A 16,830-nucleotide genomic window follows, 5' to 3' on the forward strand; every position below is an offset into this window, starting at 1 on the left:
ACAATATAATATAATTAAATATTAATATACACTAATAAATATCAATATAATAAAAGTAATTTTCAACTTAAATCCTTTTATTAAAGATAATGATAGAAAGAACAATGATTTATAACAATGATTTACAAATATTACATTGTGTGAGATAAAAAATAAAATTTACAATAAAAAATTTAGAAAGGGAAAAAATAGTAATTTACAAAGAATTTTAGGTGAAAAGTTAAAAAACTACCTACAGAGGGACTAAAGTGCTTAATTGCTAGTTGGTTCTTTGTTGGTTTTTTGTTTTCTACTATTAAGTTTTATGTTTTAAAGACTTTAGACATATGATATTTTATAATTAAAATGTTTCAGATTTGTATTGGATATTATTTAAAGTATATTTTACTATGCTTATTATATTTTATTTATTTTGGACAAATAATTGCATGGTAAAATTTAATTTTTGTAAATGCGCTTCCATAGAGTAGGCCATTGTTTAATTATAATAAAATTTATAAATTTTTAATATATATTTATAGTTTAAAATGAATCTCTTTCATACTTTTTGCATTCTTAAACATTGCACAAATTTCATTTCTTATTATAACATATTTTCATCTTGCAGGGAAACTCATCTACACAAACATCAAAGTTATGATAATTCATATTAGTGTAGATATCATGCAATGATATCTTTGAATGAATGATACCAAGATCAAAAAAATCCACTTTGACTTTCAACATTACCATTGCACCTCCATTCCAAAGGCTAGTTTAACTATTTTTTAAATACCTACCCTATTAAACCCATTGAAACATTAGTACTCTCGTACTAAATGACAGCTTAACTAACTCGAATTCCTTTCCTAACAAGCTTTACAAGCCTCTCGTTTTCGAACACTCAAAACGCCACCAAAAACAACTATCGACGGGTATTTGGAGTGCATGAAATAATTACTCTAATAAAACAGGAAAGAGGGTTTAGCATAAACTTTTGTCTTTCGACATATAAAGAGAGCCACACAAAGTTTCATCGATGACATGTATGAATACATACCAATAAATCCATCAAAACATGCTTCTTAGCACCTGCTCAAAACCATGTATAGCATTAATCCTCGTCAGTGAATTCTCCCATGCTCTCTTCGTAAATCTGCAACTACTATCTTATGCCAATACCCACTTAGAGCAAAATGATAACGGGAGCGTATTCATCTTCAGGCACTCTTACAGTCACTAATATAAAATCCTACATTTCATTTTATACGCACAGAAAAAACAACACCAACAAGAACACTAAATATATCAGAGTCTGTGCTACTCCACCATTTAGCATCCCCTCTGAGAAAAACAAGAAGAAGAAACAAGTCAATAGATTTTGGCAGATTGTAAAGAAGGACAGTGAATTTGTACAGAAGGGAATTCACTGGACTAGAGAAGTTGGGCTTCCTGTATTGGCTAAGAGGATCGAGGGCATCTTTTTGCTCAGGAATTGGGAAGACCCAGATGCAAAACTACTGCCTCCCCTGCCTTGGTCTAAACCCCACTATCCAGGTACCGATCACAGTATTAATATTCTCGCCCTCCTACTTTCAATAGTTTGAAGCATTGAGTGTTTAGCTTCGGGATGGTTTTAGCGGCTAATATTTGCGCATTTAGTGTTTTTGTTAAATTTTCTTGTCAATTGAAAATGCAGATTCGCCCCAATGTCTACAAAAATGATAGTTTATCAATGTAAACAATGGCCAAACTTTTGTACAGTATATATCGAAGGAACAAAATTTCTGAACTTCTAGAATGGGGCGCTTCACTAAAATTCTTCTATTTCGGCATATGAAGTTCTAATTTGATTTCAGATGTAATTTTTAATATTGGTAGATGGATCTACTCAAAGACACGTTTCAAAGAGGCTGTAAGTTGTGTAACTTCAGTGAAGCTGAAGTTGATTCGCATTTCCTCTAAACTGGCCGCCACTATGTAACTATAGGCAGGTGTGAAACGAGAGAACGGGCAAAAGTGTATGCCTGGAAATACCCTCAAAATCCTAGATGAAAGAAGCGAGCAGGGAGTCAAATATAGATTAAGAATACTAGACATTATATATATATGACATTTGAGCCAAATTTGGAGCAGCCAATGCTGTTCACTTATTGCCATTAAGTGTAGTAACAGTTAGAAGATTAAGCAATAATTAAAAAAAACACACACACAGAAGTCCTGCATGAATAGATTAAGAGTATGTTTAGCTGTTTTTCATTAGCATGCTCGAACTTTTGTTAGAGTAAGACGAGTCCAGTTAGATTCACATGCATAGAGTGTAATGATGTACATTCATTGTAGCGTAGATTTTCACAGAAAGATACTGATAACAATTTAGAAACACAAGATGTAAATATGCAAGAGAACAATACTGTAACTAGGATTTAAATGAAGGGAGAAGTAAAGAAGGAAATATGTCTCATACAGTGAATGTGTGATTTGTGCCTTGTGGATGATTTCAATTTATTGGTAATTTAGATTTCTATTTTATTATATGTAAATTGGTTTTCTTACTTTGATACTTGTTACTTAGATTAATAATAGCCAAAGTGTCAAAATGAATCACAATGAAACTCAATACTCCAAACACAGGAACACAACCTCACAGAAATTACAAATTTCAAGACAAGATCATTATCTGATTAGTCTTGGTTCAGATTTACTTATTTTTTAGTATTACATCTAAAGTGTACAACAGCACAAAAACGACAACTGAAGAAACAGGACGACATAAGATGAGTTCCATGGGAGATAGGAAGGGGAACACAGCATCCCATTGCATACCTCACCCTTGCCTGCATGGGGCACTGCCCCTTAGAGAACTGAGGGGTGGGACGCATGTGTTTGAACTTTGAGTCCTGTAGGGGACTGAGGCATGTAACATAATTCAACTAGACATCTATTTGTAGTCATAACTAAAAGTATGTAAAATATTTAACTAGGGCAATCAAACAAAGCGTGGATTATCTAATTTAAAACTGGACACCATAACGACAATCATCTAAGATTGTAAACAAACAAATACATCTGAAGTGTACGACAGCACAAAAACAACAACAGAAGAAACAGGACGACATAAGATGAGTTCCATGGGAGACAGGAAGGGGAACACAGCATCCCATTGCATACCTCACCCCTGCTTGCATGGGGCACTGCCCCTTAGAGAACTGAGGGGTGGGATGCATGCATTTGAACTTTGAGTCCTGTAGGGGACTGAGGCATGGAACATAATTCAACTAGACATGTATTTGTAGTCATAACTAAAAGTATGTAAAATATTTAACTAGGGCAATCAAACAAAGCGTGGATTATTTAATTTAAAACTGGACACCATAATGACAATCATCTAAACAAATAAATACACTTTGATAGGTTCTGTAGGTCAATTTAGTCTCAAGAATGTTACAAGTCGATGATGACCACAATAAGCTTTAGCTTTTGTAGATCTGCCTAGCTCTAACCCAAATATATTTTGATTTGCTAATGCAAACTCAGGTAGTTCATTGAGGCCCTTTCCCATTAAAAATTGGAGCATGCTGTTCTGGGCTCCTATGCATTGAGATGTCTTGTAAGGTCATTTAGGAAAAAATAAAAAATGCTCTGTAGAACCTATAAGTTATAACAGCAGGTTTACAATGAATTTATCAATCCTTTTCTATTTTCTTGAGCTAAGATTTCACATACCAGGCTTTCTTTGTAAAAATTTGGGCTTTCTTTGTAAATGTTTGAAATTTGTTTGACATCATTCAAATTTCACACTTATTCTTTGGATTTAAACTGTCTTCATTAGGGCCCCTCTACCATTTTCACCGTGTAGTTTGTGTGTTGCTTCTTTGATTTGCAATCATGATTTTCTTTTTGAGGCTGCCTTCCTATGTGAGCAGGTGACATACTCTGATTTGGAGTGATGATATTATTATTCTTCCTTAAATAGAGTATATTTATCTGGTTTGCAATTTTTTTTTGTTGTTCCAAAAGTTATCAGTTATTTTACTTAAATGTTGAAAATTTGATTGTTGAGATAACAGAGACAAAGCATTTTAAAGGTACCTATAATATAAGTAAATAGATGACTTTCAAATCTGGCAAAATAATTCCAAACCATAATGGACAAGTATTAACTGTTAGCTTTACCACTGCAGCTAAATAAAAAGAGAACTATTATCAATTCACATAATAATATTAAGGATAAACTAAAGTAAGCATAAGCATTTATGGTACAAGACAAAATATAATGACATATGGACATAATATTTAAGAAGTCTGGACAGTACTGAAAGATAGAAAAAAGAAATATAGTGTTGGTGTTATTGGAAGGGTGCAGGGAATTAAACGATGCTTCTATCCTTCTAAGTGTTCAATTAGCATATAAAAGAGAAATAGCTTTTGGATATTTAACAAAAGAGCCTTATATTGATCTATCGTATCAAACACTAGAGCTGGGAATTGGAGAATGAGTCACAGAACTGAAATGTTAGAGAGGAAAGTGTTGTGACTTTTTCACACATTGCCCCATTGCAAATGGGGACCCCCACTTTTTGTTCGTAGGTTAGTTGTCTTAGTTGAGTTGCCTAGCTTGGCAGTAGTTTCCTTAGCTATTAACCTCTTGCTTGAGAGGGAATGCAGTGCAACTTCTAGGTCAGGTAAAGGTAGGAGTCTTAAGTGTGATGAGTAGTCAAGCAGGCAAGTGGACATCTTTAGGTTGGAGAATGGAGGCAAGGAGCGATCAAGAAGTAATGAGCAATCAATTGAGAAGAAGTGTTTGATGAGTAGCAACCGAGGTCTTGGTGGTGATGTTGAATGGAGGTGGCAACGAGTGAGTTACCCCCATGAGTTCCACTTCCTTCCACTTCCACTTCACCCTTAAATCCACAGCCTATCTTGGAGAAGCTCACTTCCACTTAGCATCAAAATCCATGGTCAGCTTGGGAGCACTTCCAATGACCCTCTAAAAGTCCAGCCAGCTTGGGAGCACTTCCAGTGACCCTCCAAAAGCCCGGCCTGCCTTGAGCAGTTCCATTTCACCCTCAAAATCCCGACTATGACTGATTTTTTCCCTTAATTTGGTAATGAAGGTGCATCAACATGAATGTTTGATCAGGCAGATGGTTAAGATTGATGAAAGTGATTAAGGCAAACACAATTTGGAGAAGTTATGAAGAACTTCCACTTGCTGGCCAAAACTCCGGCCTTCCACTTCGTGTGGTTTTATGCACATTCAACACAGAATAAAATACCCAGAGATATCCTATTCTCTCTTGATCAAAATCTTCTATGTGCTAAACAACTGAACTGTGTGATCACAAAGACGACTCCAAGGTTCCCAAATGCATACGGATAGTCTTAGTTGGTTTGTTGTGATATGCTGATAATTTCAAGGAGGACTTACATAATTATTCTTACATAATTATTCACGGAGTTAATCAATCTAAGGATTCTGCTGATTCCAGACATTTGTAACTTTCTTTTTTTTTGAAATGATTTTGCAATAAGCTCTTTCCAATCCTACTTCTACTAAGACTTGGAAAAAAAAGGAAAAAGGGGCGAGGGTTTAAGAAGATAATTCTAATCCTAAGCTAATCCTATGAACTCTGGAGACAGGAATTGCAAAAGTGGAATTTAAACCAATTCTTGCTTTGCCAAATTCAACGACTACACAAGAGTAGTGCTATCTTCTAAGGCATTCAAAAGATTTTTCATATCACTTATATTCACCAACATATTGAACAATGAATATAGTAATAGAAGTTAAGTTTTCATTTACTTGTTCAGTCTAACGTTGCAAAATAATTGAAAATCATTCAATTATAAAAAGTATGAACAAATCAACTCCACATTAAGCAATTTTATTAATCCTTCATTCAATCTATCAACTTGGAAATTAAATCTATTCTAGTGAGAGCCAAGAAACCATGCTAACTTGCAAAAGTGGACAAAGATTCACCAAACTTCAATGAATTATGTCTATTACTTAAGAAGTATCACTACAACAATTTCTCTGAAATCTTTGTATAACAAATGAAAAGAGGAGGGTTTATATAGACACCCCAATACAAAGCAATGACCCAGATTGATCCATGATCAATGGCCAAGATAAAACCCTAATTAGAGTTAATTGCAAAAATCCAACTAACTTTCAACTGATTGGTTATTTATCTTTGACGCTTGGCACAAGGAGGAAGAGTCACTTGGAACATAGATGACACCGACACCTTGCGTACTAATCCATAGGACCAGATTCCAAAATGTGATTCCCCTTGTCTCGTTGTCTGCTTGTGAATGCAATGAACTTGGCCATCAGCGAATTGAGTTCCTCCATTGCTATGCTCGACAAGGCATCCAATTGCACTCCTATCACGTCCAAGGCCTCCATGCATCAGCCAAAAGTATCCTCCCATTTGTTTTCTTGCCTTTGAAAATTGTTTATTTAAATCATAAGGAAAACATGTCATCTAGCTGATCTTCTTTTATAACTTCCATTTCTTTGAGATACATATTTTTAATGCTCTTCCTCAACTCTTCAAATTTAAACCATTTGCATCATTGACATCCTGCCCAGATACTTTCTCAAGCGATCTAAGGATCCTGAGCTGTATCCTTTCAAGTGAGTCTTTCATATCCATGCATTCTTCCTTCATCTTATCAAATACTTTCTTCCTTACTTTCAAGGAACAGTACCATCTATTGAAATCATTTGAAGCCCTTTCATCAATAACACCCTCTTGAATCAACATCTGCTCTGGCAACTATTTCAACACTCTTAGACGAGGTATTATCTTGTATTCTACATCGTGGAATTCTTCCCAATTGTCCTCTACTTGATGAATTTCATTTACGAACATGACTACTCTATCAAAGGTTCAAACATACCTCTCCAAGAATTGCTCCACTTGCTTTGAGGTATTTTCAGCTCACCTCCTTGTTGCTTGACTTGTAATTCTCATTGCTTCAAGACTGTCAACTGATTCCTAAGGGAAGTAGTGGAACGAATGTCTCATCTTCTTGTCTTATTGGAGCAGCCATCCATTGAATGAGCTCTACAGGCCTCATATTCTCCACCTCTAATCTATTCTTCTTCTCTTCTGTTTTATCAAATTTCTCCTTAATAGCTCTTGTTGTATCAGCCAACTCTTGGAAGTCTTGATCTTTTGTGGTTGGTCCAATGTCAAGTGTTGTGAACTCATAATCCATAGGGGTAACTTCATCTCTTGGCTTATCACCCTTTGGAACTGCCACTTGCAAGACCCTGGATCCTTTATCATCCCTGGTGATTTGACAATACTTCTTTGGTTTCTTTGGTACTTTAGCTTTGCCAATCCTTTCTAAGAAGTCATGCATATTCTCGATTGGCTGGACCTCATTTACTGGCTTGGGCTTCTTCATCAAACTCTTTGCCAACCAATTTGGCAGAGTAGATAGCTCCATTCCATCCTCTAATTGAGTGTTATCACTTATTCCCCTTAAGGCTGAAATTATCTCCTCATCTATTTTATCATTGGTGTCTAGGATTTCAGTATCCTCTGAATCTTCAAGCATGAGCGTATCACCCCCTTCCATGTAAGCTTATGAATGGATAAGCTTGCTGTTGAAAAGACTCTAGGTGTTCCTCATTTCGAAGTTCAATTTGTTTTTCATGGTATGATTCATTGTCTGCAATGGGTATTTCCTCCACTATTTTGGTGGTTGATGTGCTTGTAGCTGATTGAGTAACACTAGCCTTTTGCTTCCTAGACCCGGACTCTTCACTTGAAACTTCTTTTCCTTTTGTTTGAGAGCTTTCAACCATCTCTTTCCTCTTCCTTGAACCTAGAATTTCACTGTGAATATCCCGCCCTTTACTGTTTTCAACTTCTTCATTCTGACCTTAGGGAACCCCAACATTGTCTAACTTGGAGTAGGTAAGAGCCGCATCTTCTTTCCTCAACCTGCTGATTTGGTGATCTATCCACTCTCTGGAGTTAGCTATGATCTCTTTCATCAATATATTCAAATCTGTTAACTCTGGTTGTATCCAACCTGGTAATAAGATGGGTTTATTTTTCTCTTGTTCATATTGAGGATGCATATAATCTCCATTATCTTTTACTTGATCAGGAATAGGAAACAAGTTACATTTCTTTATAAAATCTATTGGAATTCTGGAGGACATCTTCTTCCTTACCCCAAATTCATCTATCAATTTGGACCAATAGTCCTCGAATTCCACTATATGTTCTTTCTTCTTTCCATGAACTTTTGGATGCAAACCAAAATTTGGTCTTTCTTTGCATCCGCTCAGCTTGTAAAATTGCAATTCTGAATCAGCTGTCTTGGCTGCTTGAAGTGAAGGAAGGACATACATCTATCATATTTCCTATCACAGTAGGAAAATGCACCCCTTGCATGTGTTCCTTCTGAATGGAGTCCCAAGTGAACTAGCTGTCTTGCAACCTTGAGCATGACTACCTTGTCCGTTGGGTACCTTGGAAGTTTGTATGGAGCATCTGAAAACCCTTGAATCCTTATGTAGGTGAAGGTTGGAAATTGAATGAACCATGATCCATACTTCTCAACTAATGCCATGGCCTCTTTGGATAATCTCTTGTGAATTCCTCCTTGAAGCAATCAGGTGGTGTACATGACAAAGACATCATTATTTATCTTGTAGTTACCCTTATAAGGCAATTGCAGCTGAGGATAGCAATCATAGACTTTGAATTGGTTACTCCTAGGTCCCACTTCTCCTTTACATATCAGACCTCTATATTTTGTGTATCAGGCTAAGATATACACCACATAAGAGCTCATGTAGAAGGCCTTTGTTCTTTCTAAGTTTCTTAACTGGATGTCAAGGTTATCACTTATCAATTTAGGCCAATTTATCACTTCCTGTCCCAAGACAATCTCCTCTACGTATGAGAACATCCACACTTCAAAGAATGCACCTTGGGAGGTACCAATGACCCTGTTCAACATGTGAATCATATCACTGTATTCTCCTTTGAAGTTAGTAAAGATAAGCCTCTTGGGTAACTTAATGATGCTGCTTCTTTTCTTTAACCCAATTGGTATTTATTATACCCATGCAGGCTTCTTGTGCTTGATCAAACATTGCTTGCGATTCTTCTTGATTTCTACTTGATCTTTTGGCGGCAAGGAATACCAAACAGCTCCCTAACTGAGCCTTCGGTAAGATACGCCAAGATTGCTCCATTGGGTGCCCTGATGGACCTTGTTTGTGGATCATACCTCTTGGCACATTTGATCATCAACTCACTGCATTAAATTGCTGGTGGGAAACCTGTTGCTTGATGCAATCGATACTTGATTATGTTGCTTGCTATGGGTGAAGGCATTTCAGTATGCGTGCCAAACAGTCTTTCCTTGTATTGAGCCATGTTGAATTGTTCAAAATTAGTGTCTCCAACCTTCTTCCATTTGGGATTCAGGATAAAATCCCTTAGTGACCTCCTTGACTTGAGTTCTCCTAATTCCTCCTCCCATATTCCTTGGTGCAGACATGGTACCTGTATGAAGCTTGAAATTAATGACTTTGTAAGGCAACTAAAACATAGAGGAATACTAATTAATTCCAAAATTTCTCAAGTTCTGATTTTTCTTGTGAATTTCAGACATTTTAATCTTCTAAAATCAGAATTCAAAACTATGAATGCTCAAACCTTGACAAAATCTGGAAAATGGAATTCTAAAACCTGATTTTTACCTTTTAAGGAGGTCTGATTACAATTGGAACTTAGAGATATCAATCCACTATAGATCTGGAAATTAAATTTCAGTCCCAAAATCCAGATATAGGGAGAAATTCTGTGGTTTTGTCCTCAAAGTATGATCACCAAGGCTGAATATATGTCTGAAACTGCTTTGCCTGTAAATGATGAGGGCTTTGTTTTGTTGCTGAGCCTTTTTCCTTCATGAGTCTGCTGTTTCAAGGTCTGCCTAGAGCAAAATCGAACTTGTGGAATGAATGATTGTTGTTCTTCTTCCCTTCAATAGGCTTGTGAATTTTTCTAGAAGGAGGTCGACTCATGCCTTCTATCTTTTAAAAAAAAAACCAAAAACAATAACTCTTGCCTCTCATAAGTGATTTGCAAAAAAAAAAACAATAATGCCTTTGCTTTCTTTCCTTAATGAATTTACAAATAAAGCCACAAAACTTGTTGATTCCCTTCTTGAGCGATTTTGACAAATAAAACCATTGATTTCTTTTTGAATAAAATAATTGATTTTTCCTTTTTGGGAAATCGACCTCATGAAGGAATTATTCTTCCACTTCTAAGTGGATTTTTTTACTTAATCTCAGTTACTTATTCACTTGGGAAATTCGACCTCCAAGTGGATTTTCCCTTTTACCTCACAAGGATTTTTCATGGACTTGGAAACTTTTGCTCACCTATATTTGGGAAAATTCGTCCTCAAGGGACTTGTCCTCTTTACCCTGTGGATTTTTAATCTTCTTTGTCTTCAACTTGGAAATTCAAACCACAAGTGAAAATTTTCAAAGTGGATTTTTAAATCTTCTCGAGAAGGTCGGACTCCATGGTCTTAACACGAATTTCCACTTTGTTCGGGTGGGACTAGCACTTTCAATTGGATTTTCCTTTTCTCCTTGGTGGATTTCATGCCCTCAACAAGATTTTTTTCCTAGAGAAGGTCGAACTTCATGTCAACTTTGTGGATTCTTCACCTAGATTTCATACGTAGCCAATTTCTTGTGATCTTCCATTAGCATTCCTGACATTATCCTTTGGATTCGAAGGTGGTTCCATATCTAGTTCGTTCCAGATGAACTTTCTTGGCTTGATACTTCTTCTGACTTAGTAACTACCTGCGATCTTGGGAAAAGCAAAAAAGCAACTTTCTATTTTTAGAAAAAGCAGAGCAAAAAAGCAGGTTCTCGGATTGGCCCCAAAATGCCAAAAATGAAAAAGCAAAAAGCAAAAAAATAACTTTCCTAAAAAATAGGAAGCTGTCAGAATTAATCCTGGAAAATTGCGTTTTTACTCCTTTGACCTGTCTGAGCACATTTGTAGCATCAAAACGTTCTTTTGATCATTCTTTCTCCTTATTGATTTGATGACTCCTCCGAATTTGAAGAGGTTGACTCATTTGCAAAAGCGAGAGACCGGAGACAAAGTCGAAGACGCTAAAACACTACCCTAAAAAGCGAAAACAAGGGGGTCCCCATTTGCAATGGGGCGATGTGTGATTATGTCACAATAGAAACCAATCTAAGTTCATTCAAGATGCAGGAAAGGGGAGAAGAGGCATCCTCAACTCACAAGTGAATCCTAGACTTAGATCAATGATAGCCAATAGGTTGGATTAGGTGATAAAGGGAGAAACTTAAATCAAGAGGAATACTCTAAAGCAATGTTACAAGATAAAGGAATGCATCATGTTGGTGTTGTCAATTTTTATTTCTTTTACTTTTTAATTTTTCTTTGTGCTTTGGGCACACTTGCTTTAGATTTTATGCGTTTTTGCTTTTGGATGAGGTTACCCTCTAATCTTAATGGTTAACCCCACGTAACTAAGAAGTCTAAGGGCTTATTACCAAAGGCTAAATCAGGCAAGTAATGAATATGTATATACCCTTTTCAATGTGGCTCACAATAAGCTAACTCTTTGGGGCTCAACTCTTGATGAGGTAGTAATAGGGACGATCCACCCACAAGCCTCTAGTAGCAGCAAGTGAGATTGGATATTGGGAAAACATAATAGGGGAAATACAAGCATGTACAAATTATGGAATTCCTACCTAACATATTTAGTATAGTGAATACAATTAAGACCAATAAGGATAATTATAATTTAATGTGGAAGATGGCTGGTAAGCAATCTATAAAATATATGACCAGGTCTATGAAATTGCTGTAGGTAAGAGAGAAAGAGACAAATATTCTATGGACTAAGATGGGATGTGATTGAGGAATCGTGGAATACAAGGTAAGGAAATATTTAAGTAGGATATTTATAGCTGGAAGGCATGAAATAGTGTTGAAAAAGCCTTTGTCGTACATGGTACATAAGCAAAAGATGTCATTATATAAATCTACAACTACATTATATTGTCCTAACAAGGAGATGATAATCAATTATAGATAAGAGAAACAAACAATGTTGTGGTTAATGTATAACATGGAGATGTGATATGTATAGTAGAGTAGAAGGAATAATAATAAAATTAGGATAAGATGGCATAGATGAAGATGAAACAAACAAAGAACCCATGTGTGAAAGGTGAAAGATAAAATAGAGTGAACAACAAACATGGAGTAGGAACAAACAAGGCATGCAAATATGATATGAGAATGATTGATGTTTGAGATAGTGTTACACAAAAAGGGTATAAAGAGTTGTGCAATAATCTAGTGTGGGATGTATGGGAAAAAGAGCACAAACGGTTCTAGTGGGACAAAGTTAATCCTAATAAATAGGATACATAAAATTTGACTATGAATCTAGGATCATCATTCTCGGCCAATATAGATCAACATAGTCACGAAGAAGAAAATAGGATAACACATCTTGACGATGGCTATAATGACCAAACATGTCTTTCTTTAGGTCGACATGAAGAGGGATATGGCTCTCTAATGATTTGTATCATCCCCAAAAGACATAGTAGGAAAATACAAAGAGCAATGACTACATAAAGTCGAAAGGCACATGAAGAGGATACAACATATAGAAGGAAATAGAACATATATATTGGGTGCTTCAACAATAGTATGGTTAACATGAAACGGGGGTATATCCCTAATACTTTGCATTGTTCCCAAACATTGTTTAAGGAGGGTAGGAATAACATATACAAAGAACTTGTGCAAGTAACAAATAGAGGAAAGTTGTATAACAAAGAACATCAAACATTGCTCCCACATGTTGGGCATGCATATAGATCATCAATGTAGTGAGGGACAATAAACATAGGCATGGAGGGAAAACATGATAAGGACCATTGACAATGATAAACTAGTGAAATAGGCATCGAAGGACCAAAACTAGGTGGTACCTCATCAGCCAAAATGTCATTACATGATCAAAATCAGTATTCACAAATGTTGCTAAATGAACTAAATTCACATCAGCGACGGGGGGTAAAGATAGATGGAAGGGGTGGAATGGCAGTGACACTGTCGAACAAACTATTAGGAAGAAGGGGAGCAATGTGGAGTGTAGAAGATTCTTGGACTATAGTTGTCACAATAGAATTAGTAGGAGGATAGGTATGCTCAAGATGAAGAGAGTCCAAGTAATATATAAGTGTATCATCAATGGATGTATTGTGTGAAGCATATGAAACTATAGGATCCTTAATAGTGGGAATTGGGGAAGTCATAAGAGGAATCATAAGGAATGATGAAGTTATGTATGATAATGGTTGATATGGGAGCATATGTTAGTTGAAGGTTATAAGAATCAAGTGATGGAAGTGGTTGGCGTCTCAAATTTCAAGATGATCAAGGTACAAAATATGGCTAATGACAAGGTTGGGGTGGGGCAAGACATTAATGGGTAGGAGGTTGGAGGATGTCCTTAGCAAACACAAGGGGTTGGGGTGGGATAGGAGTGGAGCTAGGTAAAAGATGTAAGTGAGAGAAGACATAAGATGTGAACTGGTAACACTGGGAAGCAAAGGTGAAAGTGTAGAAGGAGCTAATACCATAGGAGTACAAGGTGGTGGCATAGGAGATCAAGACCGGGACATGAAACATTGCTTTAGGCTACATAGTGTAGAATTTGGGGATGGGTTGTCATCGACAAACAAGAGTGGTAGGTAAAATTCTAGAGATAATAGGTGGAGGGGGTGCAATTGTTGTAGGTGTTGATGATGAGGGAGAAGGAGATCAAGCCCTAGGATAAAAAGGAGGGTCATTCTTCCTAGGTTGAACTCTACTATGGGGAAATGAAGGAGGTTGGACACAAGGGACCTATAGAGGTTGAGTAATAGAAGTTAGTGAAGGGGACTCAAATGTTAAAGCCCTTTTGTGATTGTAGAATAGGGATCTTGTAATGTCCCCTTCCTAACTAGTTCAATATGGTGGACCATTGGCCTATTTAGGGGGTTCCTATAGGCTAATGAGTTAGGGTTAGGGAGCTTTTGGAGATAGTTTATGCAGTAGGTTGGCAGTATTACTATTTTTTAGATGTGTTGGTGGAAGCAGTGGATATCAGTTTCTTGATATTTGATATAGTCTAGTGATTTTAAATTAAATAATGTCAAGTTATTATTTTATAAAGATAAATTAAAGATTTAACTTTATTGTTATTTAAATATTTTTGATAAAAGACTATGGGTGCCAATATTAAAGTTAAGTGATAAAATTTAATAAATGGCCCCTTTTGAGACTTGGATGCCACATTGGGGAAATAAAATGAGTTTTAAATTAATTAAAAAGGCAAAGGCAAGAGGGGGTAGCTTTTTGGAGGTTATTTAAGAATGCTTTTGGGAGCTCATTTCTCATGCTTGAATTGATAATTTGATAAACTTCTTTGCTGGAGGAACCTGTTCTTCTTGAAGGTTTGTGAGGACAAATGTTTGCCCTCTCGGGTGAATAACTTAAGAAATAAAACACATAACGCAGAATAATGTCGTAAATATCAGACAAGTGTAACAGATGTTCTATTCATAATAAGTGTGTTTTACAAGTTACATTCCGGAGTATAAAAGGGTACCGAGGGGGTGCGAGCGCCAACCGTCGCACCGCAACTTCCACCCCTCGGTTGCCAACTAACCAAAACAATTACACATAATTAACTAATGTTATTCCCGTGTACAATAATGCCACCAACATCATCCCCCCCAAAAAGAAAAGTCGTCTCCAGGCGACTTACAAAAATGGAGATAATGCAACCTAGACAAGATATCGGAAAGACTAGGGAGGGGGCTGAGAAAGCGTCCTTGAAGTAGAAGTGTGAGATGGCGGTGTCTGGGCTGCCAAGCGGGAACGAAGCTCGTACACCTGCTGAGTGCGTACAGCCACATCTCGTTCTGCCACGAGGACCTTCTCGAGAGCTGTCTTCACTATGTGTGCTGCCTCCAGTAACTCCTTCTCCTTGGTATCCACTGCCTTCGTCGCACAGGCCAACCGTGTCTGCTCGGCTGCCAGGCGGCCCTCTACCTCGGCCTTCGCTGTCCGGATCTCAGCCGTCTCTGTGCGGGCCACCTCTAGCTGTGCCAACAACTGTGCCCTCTTGGCTGCCCATGAGGCCTGCTGACTGGCCACCTCGGTCTCCAACGCTACTCGGGAAGCCTCCCTGACTGCAGACTCCTGCTGTGTGTGCCTCAATGTATAATAGGCATCCCGATAGACCTGCTCGATCTCGCGGACAACTGCCGTCACCCGACTCTCCACAACGGGCTGACGCAACCTCCAGGCCTAGAGCATCTCCGCTGTCTCCGTAGTCGGCCACCCCTGAGACTCAAAGCAGGTAGCAAAGGCTGTCGGGTAGTCCACCCGCATAAACTGTAGGACCTACTCGAGCTCCACCACCACCTGCTGCAATGCTTGCGTCTGGGCGGCGGCCACTACCCGCCTACCCCTCGTTACCATATCATCCATGTCCGCGAGATAAGTCTCAACATCCTCTCCCACCTGTGCCGAAGACTGGGAAATCCCTGGTGGAGCGGTCACTACTGTATCCTGCTGCGAAGGTACCGCCTCCGCCATCGAAGGTGCACCATCTCCCGGTGCCTGCCCAGAGGCGACCTCCCCTGCCTCGTGCCCAACTGTGAGTCCATGTGCCTCCCCTGACGAGTCATCCAAGTGGACTACCTCCGCTCCCGTCTCTCGACGCGGTGAAAATACAACAACTCCCTCCGGCTGTGCCAGTGTCATCTGAAACCGCTGTGTGAGCCAGCTCTGCATAGCCTCGAGGTCAGCACGCATCTGTGTGACTGGGGGAGGGGTCGCTGTGGTCGGCTCCTCCAACAACGAAGCAGAAACAGTCACCACGGCGTCACCACCCACGACCTCCAACCGCACGTGAGACTCGGTAGCCTCCACCTCCGTCGGCCCCTGCTCGACCACTACCCGGTGTGGTGACTCCTCCGTCCCTGACTCTGCCATGTCCTCGGTAAGTGCCGCTGTGGCTGGGCCCGACGGTGCTCCCTGTTGCTCGTGCTGGAGGGGACCCAATGTAACAGGCGTATGGCTCTGCCCGAAGGCCGGAATACAAGTGCCGCCTACTCCAGATGCTGGCACAGCCGTGCCCATCGGTAACAGAGGTGGGGCAAACCGGACGCGTACAGGCTCCTCCGTTGCCTGACTGCTATCGTCCTCCTCATCTTCCTCCGAATCCTCCGTGCTGCTGGACTCCCTCCCGCTGTCAGGCTCCCCTGAGGCCGAGGCCGTATCCACCGCCCGTTTCCGCTTCGCGGAAGAGTGCCCAATGTCCAAGTGCCTCCAATACATTATTGGAGGCTCTCCCGCTGCCAACGGTCCCTGTGGCCGTACCTCCAACTCATCCTCTGGCACTACTTCCCGCGTGGCCTCCAGGAATAACCCTATAGCATAATGAGGCATGTAGAATGTGCGATGCTGGAGCGTCAGAAACTCATACATACGCTCTGCCAGTAACGCTGCCCAGTCATACACGATGCCATTCATCAGCCCATTCATCAGCATAATCTGAGGGAGGGCAACGTCCGACGCCTTGCCCGACCCTATCAATCTGCTCTTGATAACATCCATGATGCACCTCCAGTGGCCCTCCGCAACAAAAGTCTTGCAGATTCCGCGACTCTTCGTGGCTCTAGCCACGCTGTCCAACTCCGCTGTGGTCAAATTCCGGGAGACTAATTTA

The 16,830-nt window shown here is 39.0% G+C and overlaps 1 protein-coding gene across 1 annotated transcript in view; it reads left to right on the plus strand.

The window, feature by feature from the left end:
- Positions 1-988: 988 nt before the first annotated feature.
- LOC131859997 (uncharacterized aarF domain-containing protein kinase At1g71810, chloroplastic-like) overlaps positions 989-16,830 on the plus strand; it is a 36,721-nt gene continuing 20,879 nt past the window's right edge. The window contains exon 1 of the mRNA XM_059214335.1: positions 989-1,536. Coding sequence (XP_059070318.1) covers positions 1,176-1,536 — 361 coding nt within the window. The 5' untranslated portion in view covers positions 989-1,175. The remainder of the gene's footprint in view (positions 1,537-16,830) is intronic.

The sequence above is a fragment of the Cryptomeria japonica genome, chromosome 11 (genome assembly GCF_030272615.1).
Source record: "Cryptomeria japonica chromosome 11, Sugi_1.0, whole genome shotgun sequence".
Classification (NCBI taxonomy): domain Eukaryota; kingdom Viridiplantae; phylum Streptophyta; class Pinopsida; order Cupressales; family Cupressaceae; genus Cryptomeria; species Cryptomeria japonica.